This window comes from Sus scrofa, chromosome 14, assembly GCF_054392235.1.
Source record: "Sus scrofa isolate SSC_HxYL_T2T_F1_AM1 chromosome 14, Sscrofa_HxYL_maternal_Yorkshire_Landrace_v2.0, whole genome shotgun sequence".
NCBI lineage: Eukaryota > Metazoa > Chordata > Mammalia > Artiodactyla > Suidae > Sus > Sus scrofa.
Genome location: NC_139396.1, coordinates 59,931,738 through 59,953,369, shown reverse-complemented (window position 1 = coordinate 59,953,369; position 21,632 = coordinate 59,931,738). Strand labels below are relative to the sequence as shown.

Here is a 21,632-nt window from a genome sequence, read left to right as displayed (position 1 = left end):
GGAAGCCAAGGTGAGCACACATTTACAGAGCTGTTAACTCGCCAGGAGCCCTGGGGTCATTTCCATTGTTGATCAGTCAACCTCACCACCCTGTTGTCCCTTCCCTGCTACACAGTCCACCACCACCTTTTGCTAAGGCCGAGAGAGAAGGGGTCGGCCAGATGCCTGCAGGCAATTTCTTGGTGAGACTGGACATGATTTCCACCTTCTTTAGCCTGTGAACCTCGAGGCTTGACTTGCACAGGACTTCCTGCTCTTGGGCCCCTGGGTTTATTATGAAACAAAAAGCTTTTACTCCTACCAGTCACTCATCACCAAGTACTTACTGAGCACTTACCATGTGCAAAGTGCGTCGGATGCTTTGAAAAAACATTTTGTAAAGATTACATACATCTCCAAGGCCTAGGCTTCTCACACACACAGAAAAACATGCAAACTCCACCGTTTACCCAGCAAAGAGGGAGGCACCTGGGCAAACATCTGTCCTGTATTCACTTGGAAGCACTGGAAATGCTGACTGTGAAACGCACAGGGATGGGGAAGGGAGCAGTACGAGAGCAAATGGAGACAGAGGCATTTTTCACTGCACACTGGCTTTCCCTGGGCCTCTGCGGGGGGTCAGCAGACAAGCTCAGAGGAACAAGTCTGGCTGTGAGACTTGCTCTCCATGTGTGCTAAAGAAGTGTCAGCTGAAGGTGTCCACTCAGCATGGACCAGACGGCTGCTCTGGCCCCTACCTGTGAGCACCTGGGGGGCCAGCCAGCTCCCATGAACACTGGCCACACCCCAGCATCTGAATTGTCTGAAGCAGGTGGCTGTGCTCAGAGGAGCAGCAAGAAGGGGCTGAGAGGCGCAGGCTCCTTGGGGGAGTGACAGCTGGGAGGAAGTCTACATCCCGCAGACAGCTTGGTGGCCTAGGCATGCCACTTCTCCAGGGACCTGGCCTTGCCTGGCTGGCACTGTTCCTAGGGGAGCCAGCAGTACCTGAAAGTCTGTGCCGTCAGTAGCCGGCACTGGGCTCAGTCTCTTCCTCCTCTTACTCAGTTTTCCTTTTCACCCAGTGGGAAAGGCAGCTCCAAAGAAGCATCATGCATAAAAGAAAAATACAACAGAAACCAAAAAGCCACCACCATAGGAGTTCCCGTCAGCAGAAATGAATCTGACTAACATCTATGAGGACACAGGTTCGATCCCTGGCCTTGCTCAGTGGGTTAAGGATCTGGCGTTGCTGTGAGCTGTGGTGTAGGTCATAGACGCGGCTCAGATCCCACACTGCTGTGGCTAAGGTGCAGGCCAGCAGCTACAGCTCCAATTTGACCCCTAGCAATGGGAACCTCCATTTGCTGTGGGTTCGGCCCTAGAAAAGACCAAAAAAAAAAAAAAAAAGCTACCATCACAAAGCCTGGGCAGGAGGTGGAGCTACCTGAGTTGCATGTCCCTGCAACGCACCTGGGTGGTCAAGGAAATTAACACGTTGCCCCCCTATTTGCCACAACAATATCCTTAGGAAAATGCAAAATTCAGCTAACATTCCTTAAGAGGAAGTTGGAAGAGGTAATAGAAGGAAAGGAAGGCAAGCTCAAATCCTCAATTCAGAGAGTCCTTAGATTATCTATTCAGAGCCTCGAGAAAGGACATCATTGCTGCTTTGTTGCAAATGAAACCCTGATAGAGTACTATCAGTTAGTTTCCACTCAGTTGGTATGGGAGATATTATATGAAGTTCCCATTTAATCTTCACATCAACCCTGTATGGAGATAGCCTTATCCCTGTTTTATAGATGAAGAAACTGAAAGACAGGGAGAAATTGAAGCTCAGCTCTTCATTCAAGGTTGCACAGCTGCTAAGAGAAGACGCCAGAAATTCGACCCCATCCTTTGCTGTAGATGGAGAGGCTGAAGAAATGTTAGAAGGCACTAGGTTATCAGCACGTGTTATCACTCCACCACCGCACACACATTTCAACCTGAGGATCCTCCCAAGCCACCCCCAGACTTGGGAGCCCCTGCTCCTCGGACAATGTCTGAGCTCCCAAAGGAAACAGCACAAAACGTGCCACCAAAGTGAACAGACCACCTGGCCTGAAGGCTGAGCGGGCTCTGGGAACGTCTGAGCTCCATCAAGGCAACCAGACCGGCTCCCGGGTGCACAGTAAAAACTGTCATTCGCAACAACAAGGCAGGCCAGCCAAGTGTGAACAGCCGAGCCTGCGAGAAGAGGGGACCCTGGGGAGCCACAGAGAGCTGGCATCACGCTTGTCAACGACCACCCACGAGCGAAAGCCAACGCATGTGGCGGCTTGGAGTGGCTCCAAGCCATTAGCCAGCGCTGAGCACCATCGCTCTGCCTGAGCCGAGTTCCAGCAAGAGCTACAAGAATAAGAAAAAAAGGAAATAAAATCCCAGCCTAACAGAGAGATTAACCAGAAGGAGAGGCGGGCTATGAGTGTCAGGGTGGGGGGGAGCTCAGATGGAAGGAAAGGTGGAAACAGAGCAGCCTGGGCTGACACAACAAGTATGGGACTCGTGTGGGGCCCTGGGGAACTCCAAAAGCAGAGACCAGAAACATCCACAAATTAGGCCACTCCTAGGGGAAGCAGAGCTCAGGCCCCTCTTGGGTTATTTCTGACCTAATCACAGTGAATGAGTCTCCTTGTCATCCCAGATGGTTCTAGGGGCTGGTTAAGCTGTGACAGAGTCACTTGAGACGCTGAGTGTTTTAGGAACCTGGTGATTCATTCCCAGATACGTTACTTCATGCACATCTGTTTATTAAGGACCCGGGATGTGTGCAGAAAAGATGTGGTCTGTGCCTTTGCAAAACCTGTGCTCTCAGAAAGAGGCACAGTTGTGTGACACAGAATAGCACCTACTCAGGTGTTCCCCTGGGTTGGGCTTGATCCCTTCCCACCTTGTCCAACCAGGCCACCTCAGATGGGTGTCACAGAGACTTAAGAATGAAATCCATTGGAGTTCCCGTCGTGGCACAGTGGTTAACAAATCCGACTAGGAACCATGAGGGTGCGGGTTCGATCCCTGTCCTCGCTCAGTGGGTTAAGGATCCTGCCGTTGCCGTGAACTGTGGTGTAGGTCGAAGACTCGGCTTTGCTTCTGCATTGCTGTGGCGGTGGTGTAGGCCAGCAGCTACAGCTGCGATTGACCCCTAGCCTGGGAACCTCCATATGCCGCAGGTGCGGCCCTAGAAAAGACCAAAAAAAAAAAAAAAAAAAGTGAAATCCAGGAGTTCCCATTGTGGCTCAGTGGGTTACAAACCCAGCTAGTATCCATGAGGATGGAGGTTCAATCCCTGGCTTCACTCAGTGGGTTAAGGATCCCCTGTTGCTGTCTCGATTCAACCCCTAGCCTGGGAACTTTCATATGCCTCGGGTGTGGGCATAAGAAGAAAAAAAACCAAAAAAACCAAACCAAACAAAAAAATCCACCAACGGGTTAAACCCTGATTGAAAGGAACGTGGTTTACAAAACCCAGCTCAGTGCCAGATGAACTAAGGAGTATTAATCATACTATGAAAGGAGGCTTTGCCAAACTTGGGCTTCTTGCTCATATTTTAAATTATCTACTTCACCAAAGTTCCATTTTCTCATAACCTTTAGAAATCCGTCATGGCACAAAGCAAACCCTGACTTGGTACGCAAGACATTAATCAAATCTATCACATGCAGGGGTGGGTGTGGGAAGCGAGCCTCTGAGCAGCATATTCAGAGGGTTCACGAAGGTACAGAAGTGCAGCCACTACTCTAACCAGTTAGGGAGGGTTAGGGAAGGCTCCATGGAAACAGAGGACAAGATCTTTCAGCTGAAAGAAAGCTGAGGTGGGGACAGATCAGAAGCAAGAGGTGGCAGCCCACGGGGAGGTTTGGTAGTCAAAGTAGTTCAGATGAAAAAAATAACTGAGGAGTTCCCGTCATGGCGCAGTGGTTAACGAATCCAACTAGGAACCACGAGGTCGTGGGTTCGATCCATGGCCTCGCTCAGTGGATTAAGGATCGGGCTTTGCTGTGAGCTGTGGTGTAGCTCACAGACGTGGCTCGGATCCCACATTGCTGTGGCTTTGGTGTAGGCCGGCATCTACAGCTCCAATTAGACTCCTAGCCTGGGAACCTCCATATGCTGTGCGTGTGGCCATAGAAAAGACAAAAAAAAAAAAAAAAAAAAGAAAGAAAAGAAAAGGAAAAATAACTGCGATTATATGATGATTAAATAAAGGAGATGATGGAGTTCCCATCCTGGCGCAGTGGAAATAATCTGACTAGGAACCATGAGGTTGTGGGTTCCATCCCTGGCCTCGCTCAGTGGGTTAAGGATCAGGCGTTGCCGTGAGCGTGGAGTAAGTCGAAGAGGCAACTCGGATCTGGCATTGCTGTGGCTGTGGCGTAGACTGGCGACTATAGCTCCAATTAGACCCCCAGCCTGGGAACCTCCATATGCCGCAGGTTCGGCCCTGAAAAGACAGAAAAGACAAAAAAATAAATAAATAAAACTAAATGAGATGATAGGAACAGACCCATGTTTAAGACTTTTGCTTGCTGGTTCTGATTTTGGGGGAGCGAGGGTGAAAGAATGAAGGCTGGTCAGCCAAGGGTGGGACTGGAGACAGAATTTCTCATGGCATGGAAAGTGCTGGGGCCACTGCCAGGTGGCTGGGGCCAGACCAGGAAGGCAGATCAGAGGACTTGGCCTTCGAGGGCTTCATTCTCATTTGATCCAAAAACGTAGCCAAAGCTGCGTGAAGTGAATGGGTCTGAGTTTATGGTTTCCTTACCTATACTCTGAAGTCAATGAAACCTTCAAGGCCACTAGAGCTTGGTTGGAGAAACGTTCCCCCCTGGGCAAGACCTGGAAGCAGAACTGGCAGGTCTGTGACCAGAGAGCAAGAGGGCACCATAAACCTGCCTGCCTGGGGCATGTGCCGAGCACACAGCAAGCAGCCCATTAACATTGACAATGAGACAGGGCCACCGCCTGCCTGTGCAGGTCACTTCCCTCCACATCCCCTCAAACCGCCCATCTGGAAAATGGGGATAAATACTATTACTCCACAGGGGCTCTTAGGAGCAACCGTCTATGTGAACATGACTGCACACATTGCTTCCAACTGCATCAGCTGTGATAGCGCTTGCTGCCTCTAAAGGAGAGTGACAGGAACAGCTCCAGGGACACTTCTACTTTAAGGTGGCATAAAGGATGCGCTGATTGGCAGCTCTCAGATCCACTGCTGGGTCAGGGCGCAGGAGTGGCACCCACAGAATGCTCATGGGAGATATTTGCTAGTGCCATTCCAAATGCTGGCTGAAGCCTCCAAATGACCACCTAGGAGATACCCCGCACATAACTGAATCTTCCAGGGAAAAACAAAGGCCCTAAATCATGCCTTAAAAAAAAAATTAAAAAGACGCTGCTATCATGTTATGTACTTGCTTGTTCTATAGCTAAAATACATAGGGAAAGAGAGCTTAAAAAATATTTTTAGGAGTTCCCGCCATGGTGCATAGGGTTAAGAATCTGACTGCAGTAGCTCAGGTTGCTGTGGAGTTAAAGGATCCAGTGTTGCCGCAGCTGCAGTGCAGGTTGCAGCTATGGCTTGGAGTCAATCCCTGACCCAGGTACTTCCATGTGCTGCAAGTGCAGCCATTACAAAAAAAATGTTTTTAAGTTGTCATTGACATACTCTAGTTGTATTCCAAGATGCTAATTCCTCAATCCACAGAGGGTGGTACTGAGGACAGAATCCAACATTCCTTTCCTCAGCTGAAGGGAAACACAAGCCATCTAGGCATTACCATGAGGGACAGACAGAGTTCGACAAACACTCCCTGGCTGGGCAGACTGAGAACTTCCTGATCAGCTCTCCGATTAGGATGGATTGTTTAGGGGGTTGTGTCAGTGCCCTGGAACAAAGCAGAAACTTATCTGCTGGATAGAGTTAGAAGCTGTGCCATTTTACAGCAGGAACGCAGGTCCTTTCTGATGCTAAGAACCTGGCATGCTGGGGTGTGGCCAGGGCTCAGCACAACACATGCACTCTGCTTTTCTTCTCTTTTTTTTTTTTTTTTTTTTTTTTTTTTTTTTGGTCGTTTGCTTTTTCTAGGGCCACTCCTATGGTATATGGAGGTTCCCAGGCTAGGGGTCGAATCGGAGCTGTACCCATTGGCCTACACCAGAGCCACAGCAACGCGGGATCTGAGCCATATCTGCAACCTACACCACAGCTCACAGCAATGCCGGATCCTCAACCCACTGAGCAAGGCCAGAGATCGAATCTGCAATCTCAAGGTTCCTAGTCGGATTCGTTAACCACTGCGCCACGAAGGGAACTTCACACTCTGCTTTTCTTTCACTATCCTTGCCAGATATAGCTCCTGATGTAAGACACACCCGCCTGCCTATGTATCCCAGGCCAGAGGAGCCTGTGAAAGGACTCCTCGGCTCCAGATCATCCCAATGCTTCCCAAGTGCCAAGGATGAGGCAGGAACTGCATGGAGCTTCAAGGCTGGAGGGATGGGGTGACCCTGGGTAAGTTCAGAAGCTGGTCGGGGAGACAGACACAGAAAGAGAGATGCCCAACCTGGCTCCTATAGAACATGCTGGATGTTTCCTCTCCACCCACCTCCCAATCTCCAGAGAGAAAAGTCATCCCTCATCAGGGGTGACCACCCCACCCCCACTCCAGGGTCTATCAGGGAGGTTTAAGGTCTATCAGGGTGTGCAGAGACAGGATCTGGAATTAGCAAGAGGTCAGCATCACTGGCTGGTTTCTCAACCAAGTCTCAACTGCGGCCAGCACTCCAGGCTCTGCCTAAAATAAATCCACCCGCTCTGACCCCTCCCCTAATAAAAATGGCTAACAGCCACCCAGTGCTCCCACTGCTGTAAGCCAGGCAATGTGCTTGTCTGAGGTACGCTGTCTTGTTTCAACCTTGGAACAGCCCTCAAAGGTGATACTGGTATTGTTTCCTTTTACGGATGAGGAAACAGAAGCCCAGAGTGGTTATGTCAAGCACCCAAGACTGCACAGCAGTAAATGGCAGGGTGGGACTCAAGTCAGTGCATGCTCTTAACAACCCTCGCCCCAGTCTACCCCTGGCACCCTCGTCTCTGGCCTGTACAGGACAGCGCATACCCCCTTTTCCCCTCTGCCCAAGTATTAGGTCCTCTCCCCAGTACCCCTAACTCCCAGCTGTGCCTAAACTCCACTTGTCCATAGGCTCCTTTACTCCCTTAATCAAGCCTTCACTGTCCTTTGCGCTCTCAACTCCTGCTACAGTGCCGTCCTATCATAATTTACTGCCAGGCTACAAACTGCTCCCTGATCATCTTCTCTGGAAACACTGAGCACAATCAAGCTTAGTCTCTCTGAAGCCTTTCCTGATCAAGCTGCTCCCTCCCCAGATCAAGCCAATTGACTCTATCTCCTACCGCCATATTCCACCTCCTTGGGGAACTACCTCTACCTTCCCGACTCATCCTCCACTCTCTCCTCCTCTAAATCCTTCCACTGTTATAATATAAGCCACAAAAAGGGCATGTCATATACCTATCTATCTTACTGCCAACCAGACTACAAATCTTTCACAAGCCATAACAGGATCTGCTACATTTCTGTAATCGCTGCAATGGTTGTTCTAAGTTTTGAAGAAATACATTCAAGCCAGCTGGAAAATTCTACCTAGCTTTTCAGTTGACAGGATGAAAATAATTAAAAAAAAAAAAAAAAAGACTAGCTATTAAACCATTACTTGAGTTCCTGTTGTAGCTCAGCAGAAATAAACCTGACTAGTATCCATGAGATAGTGGGTTCAATCCCTGGCCTTGTTCAGTGGGTTAAGGATCCAGTGTTGCCGTGCCTCTGGCCTAGACCAACGGCTATAGCTCTGATTCAACCCCTAGGCCGGGGAACTTCCACATGATGCAGGTGTGGCCATAAAAAAAGCAAAGAAAATAAAATTAAAATAAACTATTACTTTTTTTTTAACTGCTAATGCCCACTCAAATCTTAAATACACATCTCAAAGTCAGAGCCAAAAAAAAAAAAAAGGCCTAGCCAGACCCAGGATGGATCAAAGAGCTAAGAAAAGAGAAGACAGTTGTAAAGTTCAATGCCAATAAGAAGAAAGACCGGGAAGCTGGCCCTCCAGCAAAGAATCAGGTGAATCAGACCTGGTCTTTCCTAAGGCAAAGCAAGGGGGGGCAGAGATAAGTTCCCCAGGCCAGTTATGATTCCTACGGAACAGCACCCAGAGGTGAAGAGTCTCTCCCAGGCCGTGGAGGGCTTGTCCATTGGTTTTGTACTGTTTCCTTATTTTGAAGGAGTATTTTTTTGTTTGTTTGTTTTTTATCCTTTTAGGGCCGCACCTGCAGCATATGGAGGTTCCCAGGCTAGGGGTCGAATCAGAGCTGTAGCCGCTGGCCTACACCACAACCACAACAACGCTGGATCCAGGCCATGAGTGCGACCTACACAACAGCTCTTGGCAATGCCAGATCCTTAATCCACTGAGTGAGGCCAGGGATCAAACCTGAGTCTTCACGGATACTGTCAGATTTGTTTCTGCTGAGCCATTACGGTAACTCCTGAAGGAGTTTGTTTTGAACAAAGGCTGGATGGGTATGTTTGATGTCCGAGGTTACAAAGTAGCAGCTGCTGACTAAATTTTACTCAATTGGCTATGTTTAAGAAATAAGAATTGGGAGTTTGCTGGTGGCCTAGTGGTTGAGGATTCGGTGTTGTCACTGCTGTGGCTCAGGTTAGATTCCTGGCCCAGAAGTTTTGGTATGCTACAGGAGCAGCCCCCCCCCCCAAAAAAAAGATAAAAAAAGGATAAAAAAAGAATTGGTTGCCAAGGTCTACAAGTCAGAAGACTTTCAATGAAAAGCATAGGTTTTTACTTCTCTTGAAACACTGGAAAATGTGTTAATGAGCAGCCCGTGAGCCTACACAGTAACAAATGGTCAAAGTGAAGTAGCAGCTGCCCCATCAGACAGCACACCCGCTCCCCACAGCCAGGCCCAGGGCAGCCACATGCTCAGGTCCTTGCTACAAGGTCACTTCAGCTGAACCAGATTCTCACAAGTGCTTTGGGCAGAGAAAGAGCTGTCCATTTTTATGAGTAGATAAGCACCTCCAACAAAAAGCAAATAGGGGGCTCCCCAGTGGGAAAGGCAACCCAAGTGCCATGGCCTGAAGCAGTTCTCCCGACCAGGGCCACCCCTCCAGGCAAGTGACGATATGGGGTCACCTGCCCCTGGGTACCCATGATCTTGGGAGATGGCCTTCCTCAGACATCCCAGCTGGCCTTTTGAGTCTCATGCCCCGCTCCAAGGCTGGTCCTCCTTTGCCCTTCCTTTCCCAAATCTTGACTCCTCTGAGTTCCCATTTTCAGCCCAAATTGTCTTGTTCCAATCACCATGATGTAAAATTTAGCTAAATGCTTGTGCAGAGGAAAAGCTGGGGAAGGGTGTGCATGGAGGAAAAAGCTGCATGAAATCATGACTGTCCTTCATGGTCTGTTTTTTTTTTTCACGTGCCGTTTTTTTCTAGTTTCTCTGCAGTGATCTGATACCCCATGTACAATGAAACCTCATTAAGTTCTGCTCTTTCTATAAAATGAAAGGGAGCTTCAGGTACAGAGCTCCAATTTTTTTCTTTTTTTCTTTTTACAGCCACACCTGCAGCACATGGAAGTTCCCAGGCTAAGGGTCAAATTGGAGCTGCAGCTGCAGGCCTACACCACAGCCACTGCAATGCTGGATCTGAGCCGCATCTGTGACCTACACAGCAGCTTGTAGCAATGCCAGATCTTTAACCCACTGAGGGAAGGCAGGGATCGAACCCACATCCTCGTGGATATTCCTCAGGTTCTTAACCTGCTGAGCCACAACAGAAACTCCCATAGCTCCAATTTCCAATGCCTTGTAGGAAATAAAGTTTCACTGACAAGAAAAAAAAAAAAAAAAAAAAAAAGATGGTGATAGGGATAGGAAGCACCTCCTTTTGGAAAAGAAACTCTGCCCTAAAATTCTACCTCTCTCACAAAGCTTCACTTCACAGTGTTCACACATCAGCTCAGAGCCTAAGTTCTAGGATCAGAAGACCCAGGTTCCAATGCTGTCAGTGACACTTCCTGGCTGTGTGACCTGGGTTAAGTTTCAATCTCTCATAGGGTCAATTTCTTCTTCTGTCAAATGCAGATCCTGAACATATCACACACATCTGCTGGAAGGACCCAAAGGCAGAGAGGGCACAAGCAAAGCGCTTTCAGACGCTGCCTATTAACACACAGTAGGGGTTCAATACCCGTGAGTTTTTTTTTTCTGGCTAGGCCTTCAGCATAGGGAAGTTCCCCAGCCAGCTGCAGCTTCAACTTAACGTCATAGCTGCGGCAATGCTGGATCTTTAACCCACTGCCCAGGGCTAGGAGTTGAACCCACACCTTACCAGCAGCCTGAGTTGCTGCAGAAACAACGCCAGATCCTTAACCTGCTGTACCTCATCAGGAACTCCTGTAAGCTGTTATTTTATTGTGAACGACCTTACTCAGCTTTGACTGATGGGAAGAGAAGGGAGAGAGGCAGGAAATGTCCAAATCAGGGAGTTCACCCGCCAAAGGGAGTCCCATGGGCTCCCTGAGCAGGAAGGTGGGATGGGGTGGTCTTTGGGACCAGGGTCCCTCCAGGGGGCTGGATCCCTAGGTGCTTCCTCTAAGTTTCCTTCTGGGGCCTCCATGCTGTAATTCATAAGGCAGCCCCTAGGAGGGCACTGCAACCAGCAGCCATCAGAGCCCATGCATGTGCCCTCTCCGATGTGGGGGCTCACGGGTTGACTTCTGCCTCATGAAGCGCTCTCGAGCAAATGTGAACTCAGACCCCCTGACAGTGACGGGTAAAGAGCAGTGCAGCAGCCGCTCCAGCCTGCGCTCAGCTGCCACTACCGCCATTTCCACCAGGCAGCTTTCTGCGTGCAGAGGGGAGGGATGGCTTTTCATGACAGGAGGTCCCGGAAACAGATAGCATCCCCCACGAAGACTCGGGAGGCGGAGGAAGCTAAAGGCGTCAAGTATCGGTTACCAGGCTGGAACTCAGCATGCCTGGTACTTGCTCATTTTAATTGGTGCCTCCGCTGGCCTGGTGACACGGGAATTCTGCCTTGGCGAGACCCTGGGAAAGCCGGGGGACCGACTCTGGCGGAGGCAGATACCCAAGCTCCCTGGGAGGCTGTGAAAATCTAATTGCTGTTCAGTCTCCAGCTGCCATGCTGCCTCTGCTTCCCGGCTCAGCGGTGGCCACCTGCTGTGCCAGGAGGGAGGCAGAAAAGAATTCAGACCTTGGTCTGGGTGCAGGACCCCTGCTCCTGCATAGTGGTTTCCAAAGCAGCAGTTGGGTTGTGGCCATGACCACAATGTCTATGACTGGCTAGGCAGTTACTGTGGGACCACCCACACGATCTCACCAAATCCCGCGATAACGCTACCGGAAGCCGCTATCACGATGCAGCCCTACAGACGAGGAGGCTGAAGCTTGGAGAGAAGTCCTGTACTAGGCAAGGACTAGAAGCCTGTAGCTGGGCTCCAGAGCCTGAATGCTCAACCATTCCACCACCCAGGGTATCACGAGTGACAGAAGCGACCCACGCCACCTTTAGGTTTTATTTACTCTTTGGCAAGTATGCTGGGGAAGTTCGGTTAGAGACAGAGCTGCAGACACAGGCAGCTAAGATGGAGAGCCTCCTGCCGGGTTGGTCACCCCTGGGGACGTAGCCCCACGGGCTCTTTCCCAGTTCGTTGGCTCCATCTGTCCTGAGGCCAACAGCTCTGGCTCACCTTGACTGAGCCTGGTGCCAACTGGCTACGGCTGCATGAAGACTCTGGAAAGGGGGCAAGGGCGTATGCCTGGTGTTGGGCCCTGCAAGGGGACAGTGGCCCTCCACCTTGTACTGGGTCCCAGGGAAGTCCTGATGGTGTACTAGGTACCAGGGTGAAGGAGGGAGAAGGAGTCCTCTGCTCCATCGCCTTGAGCCTTACCCCTGCATGGCTTGTCGCCAGGTAACATAAACCATCAGCACCAAAGTGGTCCATGAGACAAAGTGCCCAGCTCAAGTCTCAGCCACCACCCTGCCCACAATTCTCTTATCACCCAGAAAAGGCAGACAGTACAGGCCCATCTTAGGCAGCTGATGGGTTTAAGGGCAGTGAGAAGGCAAAAGCTGAGTGTGATCAGAATCCCCACAGGAAATCCCTTGTATTGCCTGTGACATTCAGACTCTATGGTCTAGGGACAGTCCAGACCACTAACTAATATGCAATCACTAAACCGCACTGTCAAAAACGCCAGCCCCACTATTTTCAAGGTTATTCCCAATTTCCAGGCTTTAAATACCTCTGCTCACACCTGCCTTCTTTATCAACCTGACATCTCCTGCCTGAGTCATTCATTAGCATTTCAGCAGCCACTCTTATAGCCCAGAGATGTTTGAGTCTTGGATAGAATCCATCCTTGTCCATATAAGGAAAAAATAAATCCAAGCCCTCCTGGTTTCCTGTAGGGATAATTCCCCAGCATCCACCATCCCTAGCCTAGGGTCAAAGGTCACAGGCGGCACAGTGGGGACCTCACCTAAGGAGTTATGGGCTGAACTGTGTGCCTCTAAAATCTCTATGTTGAAGTCCTAACCCCCACTGCTGTGGAATGTAACTATTCAGAGATGGAGCCTTAAAGAGGGAATTAAGGTAAAATAAGGTCACATGGGTGAACCCTAATCCAATAGGACTGGTCTCCTTATAAGAGGACACACACACACACACACATATACTGAAGACATGATGAGAAGGCAGCTGCCCAAGAGCCAAGGAGAGAAGCCTCGACAAAGCAACTCTGCTGACACCTTGATCTTGGACTTCAAGCCTCCAGAACTGTGAGAAAATAAATTTCCACTGCTAAAGCTCCGTGGTCTGTGGAATCTTGGCATGGCAGCCCCAGCACACTGAAGACAGGAGTATGTGGCAGGCAGCCGGGGGAAGCATCCGCGACAGCTGCTGGATCAGGGCGAAGACCTGGGCTCCATCAAGGCTCATGCCCTCCGTTGGCTCAGTTCTCAGTGGCTGTCAGACCCACGTAGTTGCCAGCTCTGCTGAAGGGTTTGTATTCTGCCAACTCTTTAATACCTTAAGGGTTTCTATCCGCCACAGACTGAGGGGCAGAATGGCAGCCCCCTGGTAATGAGCTGTGCTGGGAGTAACGAGACTCAAACCATGGTGAGCAGAAACAGGAAGGGACATTGCCCACCTTTGATGGGGCCTCAGACAGCCCCTCCCATGAGCTAGGCCCCAGAAACCCAACCAGGTTTATCTGGACCACGACCTGTTGAGCGCTGACACATGGAAGGCACCAAACTAGGTGATATGAAGATGAATGAACATTCAGGGCCTTGAACATGATTAGGTGGTTAAACAAGTCCTTTCCACACAGTAAGCTACTATAAGAATGGAAGTCTACTATAAGATGAACCTATCTACAGAACAGAAACAGGCTCACAGACATGGACAGCAGACTTGTGGTTGCCAAGGGGGTGGACGAGGGAGTGTGATGGATGGGGAGTTTGGGGTTAATAGATGCAAACTGTTACATTTAGAATGGATAAGCAATGAAGTCCTGCTGTATAGCACAGGGAATTATGTCCAATCATTTTTGATGGAACATGATGAAAGATAATATGAGAAAAAGAGTGAATAGATGTATGACTGGGTGACTTGGCTGTACAGAAGAAATTGACAAAACAATGTAAATAATGCATAATACAAGGTATTTAAAAAAAAAAAAAAAAAGAATGGATGCCCAGCCCAGTTACCAAAGCAGAAAAGGACAGAGCATAATTAGCCCCATCAGGAAGGGGAGGTTCAGAGAAGGCTTCAGGGAGGCGGAATTATCAGCAGGATTTTCAAGACAGAACTGAAGTTCATGAGCAAACAAGAGGCTGGGAAAAGCATGCCAGACAGTTACCAGCAAGGTGGAGAGGTTTAAGAATGTACCAGGGATTCACAGAACTAGAATTGTGGGCTAAGGCAGGAAATGGAACTGGTCAGGCAAGAAGCTTCTAGAACATACGTATGCTGGCTAAGGAGCTTGGCCTGCATCCAGTAGGGGATGGGAAGGTCCTGAGCTGCAAGCTGAGGAAATTACAGGCAGACCTCAGATACTGTGGTTCAGTTGCAGACCACAGTGGCAAAATGAATATCACAATAAAGTGAGTCATATGACTTTTTGGTTTCTCAGTGTATATAAAAGTTATGTTTACACTATACTATAGTCTATTAAGCAACGCATTGCACTAAGAAAACAATGTACAGAGTTCTCACACTGGTGCAACGGGATCAGCAGCATCTCTGCAGCACTGGGACGCAGGTTCCATCCCCACCCTGGAACAAGGGGTTAAGGATCTGGTGTTGCCTCAGCTGCAGCATAGGTTGCAATTGTGGCTCAGATCTGATCCCCAGCCTGGCAACTCCATATGCCTCGGGTGGCCAAAAAAGAAAAAAAAAATTGTAATTAAAAAAATTTTTTTAAAAATAGCCTACCGGGGAGTTCCTGTTGTGGTGCAGCAGAAACGAATCCGATTAGGAACCATGAGGTTGCAGATTCAATCCCTGGCCTCGCTCAGTGGGTTAAGGATCCAGAGTTGCCGTGAGCTGTGGTGAAGGTTGCAGATGCAGCTCAGATCCTGCTTTGCTGTGGCTGTGGTGTAGGCTGGCAGCTGTAGCTCCGATTTGACCCCTAGCCTGGGAACCTCCATATGCGGCGATTATGGCCCTAGAAAGCCAAAAAAAAAAAAATCCTATTGTAGAGCACAAGGAACTATATCCAGTCTCTTGTGATAGGTCATGATGGAAGATAATTTGAGAAAAAAAAAAAAAAAAAAAATATATATATATATATGTGACTGGGTCACTTTGCTGTACAGCAGAAATTGACACAACATTGTAAATCAACTATAACAAAAAAATTTTCTAAAAGTTCTGGTGGAAGGTTTGAAGTATTGCAAGAATTCCAAAATGTGACATAGAAAAAGGAAGGGAGCAAATGCCATTGGAAAAACCATGCCGAGAGATTCGTTCAATGCACAGTCAACACGAACCTTTAATCTGTAAAAAATGCAGCATCTACCAAGTGCAGTAAAACAAGGTATGCCCTACCAAATGCCTCAGGTAGGATCTGAGTTTTAAACAGACTGCTCAGGAAAGCAGGGATGGGGACCTTGAGAAAGTCAATGCCAAATACCAAGTGTGAAATAAGAAAGGCCTATTCAGAGGAGGCAGAGCAGGCAGGGATCTGAAATCTTTTCTTTCTTCCAAGAGGCTACTGTTTTTTTCCCAGCTGAGCTTGGTGGGTTACACCCATTAGTTCTTAGAGGTTTTAGTAAATATCCCAGGAAGGGTGTGGGAGAGGAAACTGAGGCACTAATGTACTCTGCACACTCTCCCTGGACCCCGTCAGTTTTATATTTGGCTTTTCTTTCTTTTTTGTCTTTCTAGGACCACACCTGTGGCATATGGGGGTTCCAATTGGAGCTGTAGCCACTGGCCTACACCACAGCCGCAGCAACACAAGATCCAAGCCACGTCTGTGACCTATACCACAGGTCATGGCAACACTGGATCCTTAACCCATTGAGCAAGGCCAGGGATTGAACCCACATCCTCATGGATGCTAGTCAGGTTTGTTAACTGCTGTGCCACAACAGGAACTCCTACATTTATTTGGCTTTTCTTAAATAAACTAAAATGAGCCACCAACTTCACCAAGAAATGAACAGCCTTACCAGCAGCCTATCCAAGGCTAGTTTCTTGTCTACTTGGCCTATTTCCCAATCAAGCACCATCATCAGTTCGGAATCTGATCCTGACACAGAACTGAGCTGCTCTTCCCACTTTGATGCTGCAGGAGGGCCGGACACCTACCATCAGCTCTGATACTGTGAGGGGAACTTAAAAGTGGCACCCAAGACAATGATCAGGATTCCCATTTGGAACCATGAGCCTGGCTATTTCCAGAATAATCCATACCCTCCAAATGTCAACCACCCTCCCTCCGGCCTATTCCCTCATTGGCCATGGATGTAACTGCTCTCCTCACTAGGGGTTCTCCTCCTCTGAAGCTGAGACTATTTCACATTCATTTACATCCCTTTCTCCAAAGCACCTTACACAGGGGCATTAGAGGGAAGATCAGAGAGGCACTGCTGCTGCTTTGTGTGACTCTGGACAAGTCACTTAACCTCTCTAAGGTTTTCCTTCCCCAATAAATATGGATAATAACAATAAGTCCATCTTGAGGTTATATGATGAAATAATACATATAAGTGCTAAGGGCCAGCACTCACACTTATTAAGGGCATGGGAAGAAAAAAGAAGGAAAAGGACAGGGAGGAGGGGAGAAGAGGAAAAAGGGAAGAGGTGGAGGGGAGGAAGAGGGAACAGGAGAAGGGCAAGGAACTTTGGGGTCAAAAGGCCTTGGGTTCAAATCTCTGCTCAACTGCTTGCTTGGCTATGTGACATCAGGCAAGTTCCTTGATGTCTCTGTCTCTGTGTTTCCTCCTCTATAAAATTATCATACTCCCTACCTTGCAAAAAGAATCTCAGTTAAGATAACAAGGAAGAAAGAGCCTAACACTGAGATTGCCAACTCTGGGTATTTAAGAAGTGGGCCTGAAGTCACAGCCACTGGTTTCTTGGTCCTGAATGGCGCTTAGGGAAACATCTGGTCTACATCCTAACTCTCCCGGATCACCCAGCTCTGCCTCTCTAGATGGGTGAACACACTAAAGCAAAGACAGGCCAGTCTGGAGGGCACCATCCATGGGAACAAGGCTGTGCTTCACCACTTCCACGGGGAGGCTGTCAAGCTCCCTGCAAGGCAACTGTGTTCTCTCCAGACAAAGGAGATGGGGGAGTCAGGCTTGTCTTTCCCTGGACACAAGCAACAGCCCTCTGTGCTGGTTCAGGAGCATGGCTGGTGGGTAGAACTTTCATCTGCAAAGGAGACCCTAAAGCACTAGCCTCTGACATCTTAGGCCCCGCCATAAAAGGCGAGTTATTTTAAGCCTCTCCTGGACCCAAGGCCTGAGCAAATGAAGCAAATGGCTTTGGGACAAGGACCAGAAAGGTTTTTAAGGCCCCTTGCACTGCCAGAAGCATACTTAAAAATCTAAAAAATTTAAAAGCTCGCAACCTCTCTTGGGTTCACTTTGTGCTGCTGGGCTTTGGTTTAGAGGAAGACAAAGCAAAACCCCAAACCCTCAAATCAATGGATCACGACAAATGCTTGCCACCTTCCACCCTGTCCTGGACAGTGCAGGGCCTGAACACCAAACAGGAGAAGCAGTCAGCTCCCACTTTCCTGCCAGAGGTTTCAGATTGGGGCAGACAGAGGCCGATATGGAAACTGGTTTCTTTTTTTAACAAGGAATGGGGCAGGGAAGCTAGCCAAGGAGCAGGTTTGTGTGAGGTCTCACCAGGCATCCATGAACAAAACCAGGGTACCACAGATGCAAGAGAGGGCACAGACTGAGGGAAGTGGAGCAGGCTGGTCCCAGAAAGCATCCCTAAATTGGGGGTGCAGCATTAGGACCCCAGAGGATTAGTTTCCCAGCGGTTTCTGTGTCAGAACTCGGGGGTCAAAAGTGGGGTCAAACTTTTGGGTATGTGCATCTACCACCAGACCATCAAAACCACAACTCAATCCCCAAAAGAGAAAAACTGCATCCCCTCCCCCAGCCCACCCAATCAAAATCTTACTTCTGCTAAGATCCTCTTGGCCCAGGCCGTTGGAGGGAGCCAGTGGGGCGCTGCCACCCTCGTCCAAGGTCAGGATGAGGGGAACGTCGTCATCTAAACTCACAGCCATGTTCTCCGCTCCTGCAGCCCTCAGGATGTGATGTCTAGTGCTTTAAATAGTCTCTGCTTTGAGCTCCAGTTCAAAGCCACTGGCCCAGAGGTGCTTCTCAGAAACTCCTCCATCCGAGGCATCTTCTAGAGTTTGGGGGATAAAAGGGAAAAAAAAAAAAAAAGAACAATGATCAAAATACAACAACTATTGATGAAAATGTTCTGGAATTAGATAGTGGTGATGGTTGCATAACCTCACAAATATACTAAAAACCACAGAATGCTCCCCTTTAGGGTGGTGGGTTTTATAGTAATGTGAATTATAGCTCAATTTAAAATAGTGTATTGCAGGAGTTCCCGTCGTGGCTCAGCAGTTAACAAACCAGACTAGCATCCATGAGGACGTGGGTTCGATCCCTGGCCTCACTCAGTGGGTTAAGGATCCAGCGTTTCTGTGAGCTGTGGTGTAGGTCGCAGATGTGGCTCAGATCCAGCGTTGCTGTGGTGTAGGCTGGCAGCTACAGCTCCAATGTGACCCCTAGCCTGGGAATCCCCATATGCCCTGTATGCAGCCCTAAAAAGACAAAAAAAGAGAGTATTGCAGTATCGTAGCACTAAAATGTGTGGGGGAAACTTTGCAAGAATAAACAGTGGAGTTCCCATCCTGGCGCAGTGGAAACGAATCTGACTAGGAACCATGAGGGTTCCTATGCGGGTTCGATCCCTGGCCTTACTCAGCGGGTTAAGGATCCATTGCCATGAGCTGTGTGTAGGTCACAGATGCAGCTCGGATCCAGCATTGATGTGCCTCTGGCTTAGGCCAGCGACCATGGCTCTGATTTGATCCCCTAGCCTGGGAGCAGCCATATGCCTCGGGCTCAGCCCTAAAAAGAAAAAAAAAAAAGAAAAGAATAAATACTGAAAAGTTAAGGGTAATTATGTCTGGAGATTAAGATTATGGCTAATATATTCCACCTCTACCCTCTCAACCCTTACTCATGTGTGAGTTTCATAGAGGTCTTAAAACCTTACAAATATACATACAACCATTAAAGTAATAGCAGTTAATACTCAGTGAGTGCTTACTCTGTACCGGGCACTCTTCTAGCAATTTTCAAAGCTGAATGAAACTTCATAACAGGTAAGTAGGATTATTATCCTCCATGATAGAGGGGGAGACTTAAGGCTCAGAGAGGTTAAGTAACTTGACCAAGAACCCACAGCTGGAAAGCCAAGCTTTGAACTAAACAGTCTGACTCCAGACCCGTGCTCCCAGCCACCATTCTACATTTCCTCCAAGACCCTGCCCTGGTATTTTGGCAGCACCTAGTCCCATACAGGGACTACACCTGCCCATATCATTCTCACATAGGCATTATTCTTCTAGCTTTAGGTATTTGGGGAGGAAGGGGAAGAGACTAGAATACTTCATTTTGTTCTTTTTACAGCCACACCTGCAGCATATGGAAGTTCCCGGGCTAGGGGTAGAATCAGAGCTGCAGCTGCTGGCTGCCTACACCATAGCCACGTCTGTGACCTACGCTGCAGCCTGCAGCAACGATGGATCCTTAACTCACTGAGCAAGACCAGGGATCTAATCTGCATCCTCATAGATACCAGTTGGGTTCTTAACCCACTGAGCCACAACAGGAACTCCTAGAATACTTCTTAAAGTGATGTCCAAAGTCACAGAGCAAAAACGCTCATTCTGAACTCCCAATTCAAAACAGTCCAAATGAGCCTGTTACAGTTCCTATTTATACACGTTCCCATTTCCGCTGAGGACCAAAAGCAAACACTCAGCAGATCAGACAACAAGAACTTTGAACTTGAAACCAGCAGCAGGTTCCTTCCTCAAACTGTGGCCTTCTGATCTTGATCAAGTTTGCCTCCAAACTAAATGAATGGCAATCCAGCAATTTACTTCCTTCATAAGTCACCACAACAATCAGGAGCAGGCCCCTGTGCGTCAATATCTTCTCACAATTAGGCAAAGTGAGCACTATTCTTTGCTGCTAAGCCTGCAGTGCTTGCCTAGTAAACTTCCTGTGAGATTTTTTTTCAAGTTTCCTCCAGATCTGGGGATTAATTTTACTTTTAAATCTCAGCAGTGGGAAGACAGAAAAGGAAATCCCAAATGAGACGCTACCATTTGGCAGTCTTAAGGATTTTTTTTTTTTCTTATTGGCTTAACTTTTTAATCACAGATAATTTCAAACACTCAAAAGTAGAGAGGCTATGTAAATGAACTTCCTTGTATTAATCACTCAGCTTGGACAATTCTTAACATCTTGTCATTCTGGTATTTTGAAGGCTGAAGTCAACTCACCAAGGTTTTTCTTAATTTTATCATCATTATAATAGCTTATTATAACTTATTTTAACTGTATGACTATGTTTATTTTAACTGCATGACTGCTTGCTTGCAATGGATGCATGAGTTCTGCAGCTCTCAGCTGAAGTGATTTTTGCCTCTCAGGGGACACTAGCAATGTATGGAGAAATTTTTGATGGTCACAACTAGGGATGGGGGTACTGGTGGGCAGAGGCCAGAGATGCACCAAAACAACCTACAATACACAGCTGAGACCCATCAGAACCTAGAAATATGTAGCTCGAAAGGTGAATAGTGCTGCTGTTAAGGAATAAAGCTAATGTCTCCATTTCACAGGTGAGGAAACTAAGGCTTAGATGGGAAGTGATAGAGCCCAGATTTAAACCCAGGCAGTTTGAATTCTGGGACCTTCTCTGCTTAACCATTACCCTTCATCTCTTACCAGACCAGTTCCCTCATCCGAATTCGAGCCCATCATTTCACAGAGAGGGAAAAGTGAGGCCCACAGGAGAGAAGGGACTTGCCTGTGGTCACAGTGCAGGACTCCTGAGTCCTATCCCAGCGCTCCTGCGGGCTTTGCTACCCACTCTACCGAGTACCCAGAAGGGAAGGGTCACCCCTAGGACAGGTCCCAGGGAAAGAGGGCCAGCAGCCATCCCGCCATCTAGGAGTCTCTAGAGGGGTGGGTAGCCTGAGGGCGCCTGGGAAACGAGCAGATAAGGGAGGAGGGGAGCGAAGAGGAGTGCGAGCTCCTGCTCCACGTGCGCAGCCTTGCGACCCCTCTCCCCTTCCCGGGCTTTCCCCTGCTATACCCATGCGGGGGCCCCCAGACCAGGGCTGGAGGGAGAGAAGCCCATCGATGACTTCCCCACAGCCCTTCTGGGCCCGCCTGCCCGCCTCCCACATCCCTATGCCCAGCCGCAACCCCGCACTACGAGCCCCTTGACCCCTGACCCCTGCCCTTTCCCTCAGGCCACCCTTCGCACCCCTTGGATTCTTACACGCGCCGCCCCGGCAACCCGGACCGCGCGCCGGGGTCCGCACTGCGCAGCCCAGCCCGCCGGCGCCGCCGCCAAAGCCCCAAGCCCGGAGCTGTTGCAGCTGCAGCAGCCGCCGCAGCCACCGCCACTTCAGCCGCCGCCACCACAGCAGCTGCGCCAGCTCTCCCATCCACCGCCTACTGTCCTCTCCACCCCCGCCGGCCCCGCCCCATTCCCCGTTTGCTGCGGCCTATTGGCTATCAAGCTGTCATGGTGCGCTCTGACTGGTCAAGCCTCAAGTCCTTCGCAAGTTCTTGCCCTCTGTTAATGCAGAACTCTCTGCCCGCCTCCTCGAGGAGAGGCGGGACGAAGAAACTCCGCCTCTTTCCACTACCCATTCTCCCCTCCTTACTCATTGAGT

At 49.0% G+C, this 21,632-nt stretch overlaps 1 protein-coding gene across 2 annotated transcripts in view; it reads right to left on the bottom strand.

Annotated features, from left to right (window-relative positions):
• TPCN1 (two pore segment channel 1) overlaps nt 1–21,419 on the bottom strand; it is a 74,368-nt gene extending 52,949 nt beyond the window's left edge. For both annotated transcript variants that reach the window (XR_014826913.1, XM_021073264.2), the window contains exons 1-2: nt 21,233–21,419; nt 17,807–18,040 (exon numbers count right to left, since the gene is read on the bottom strand). Coding sequence is in view for 1 of the 2 variants with exons in the window: in XM_021073264.2 (XP_020928923.1) it covers nt 17,807–17,915 (109 nt within the window). In the remaining variant the exon portion in view is untranslated. The remainder of the gene's footprint in view (nt 1–17,806; nt 18,041–21,232) is intronic.
• Nucleotides 21,420–21,632: the final 213 nt, after the last annotated feature.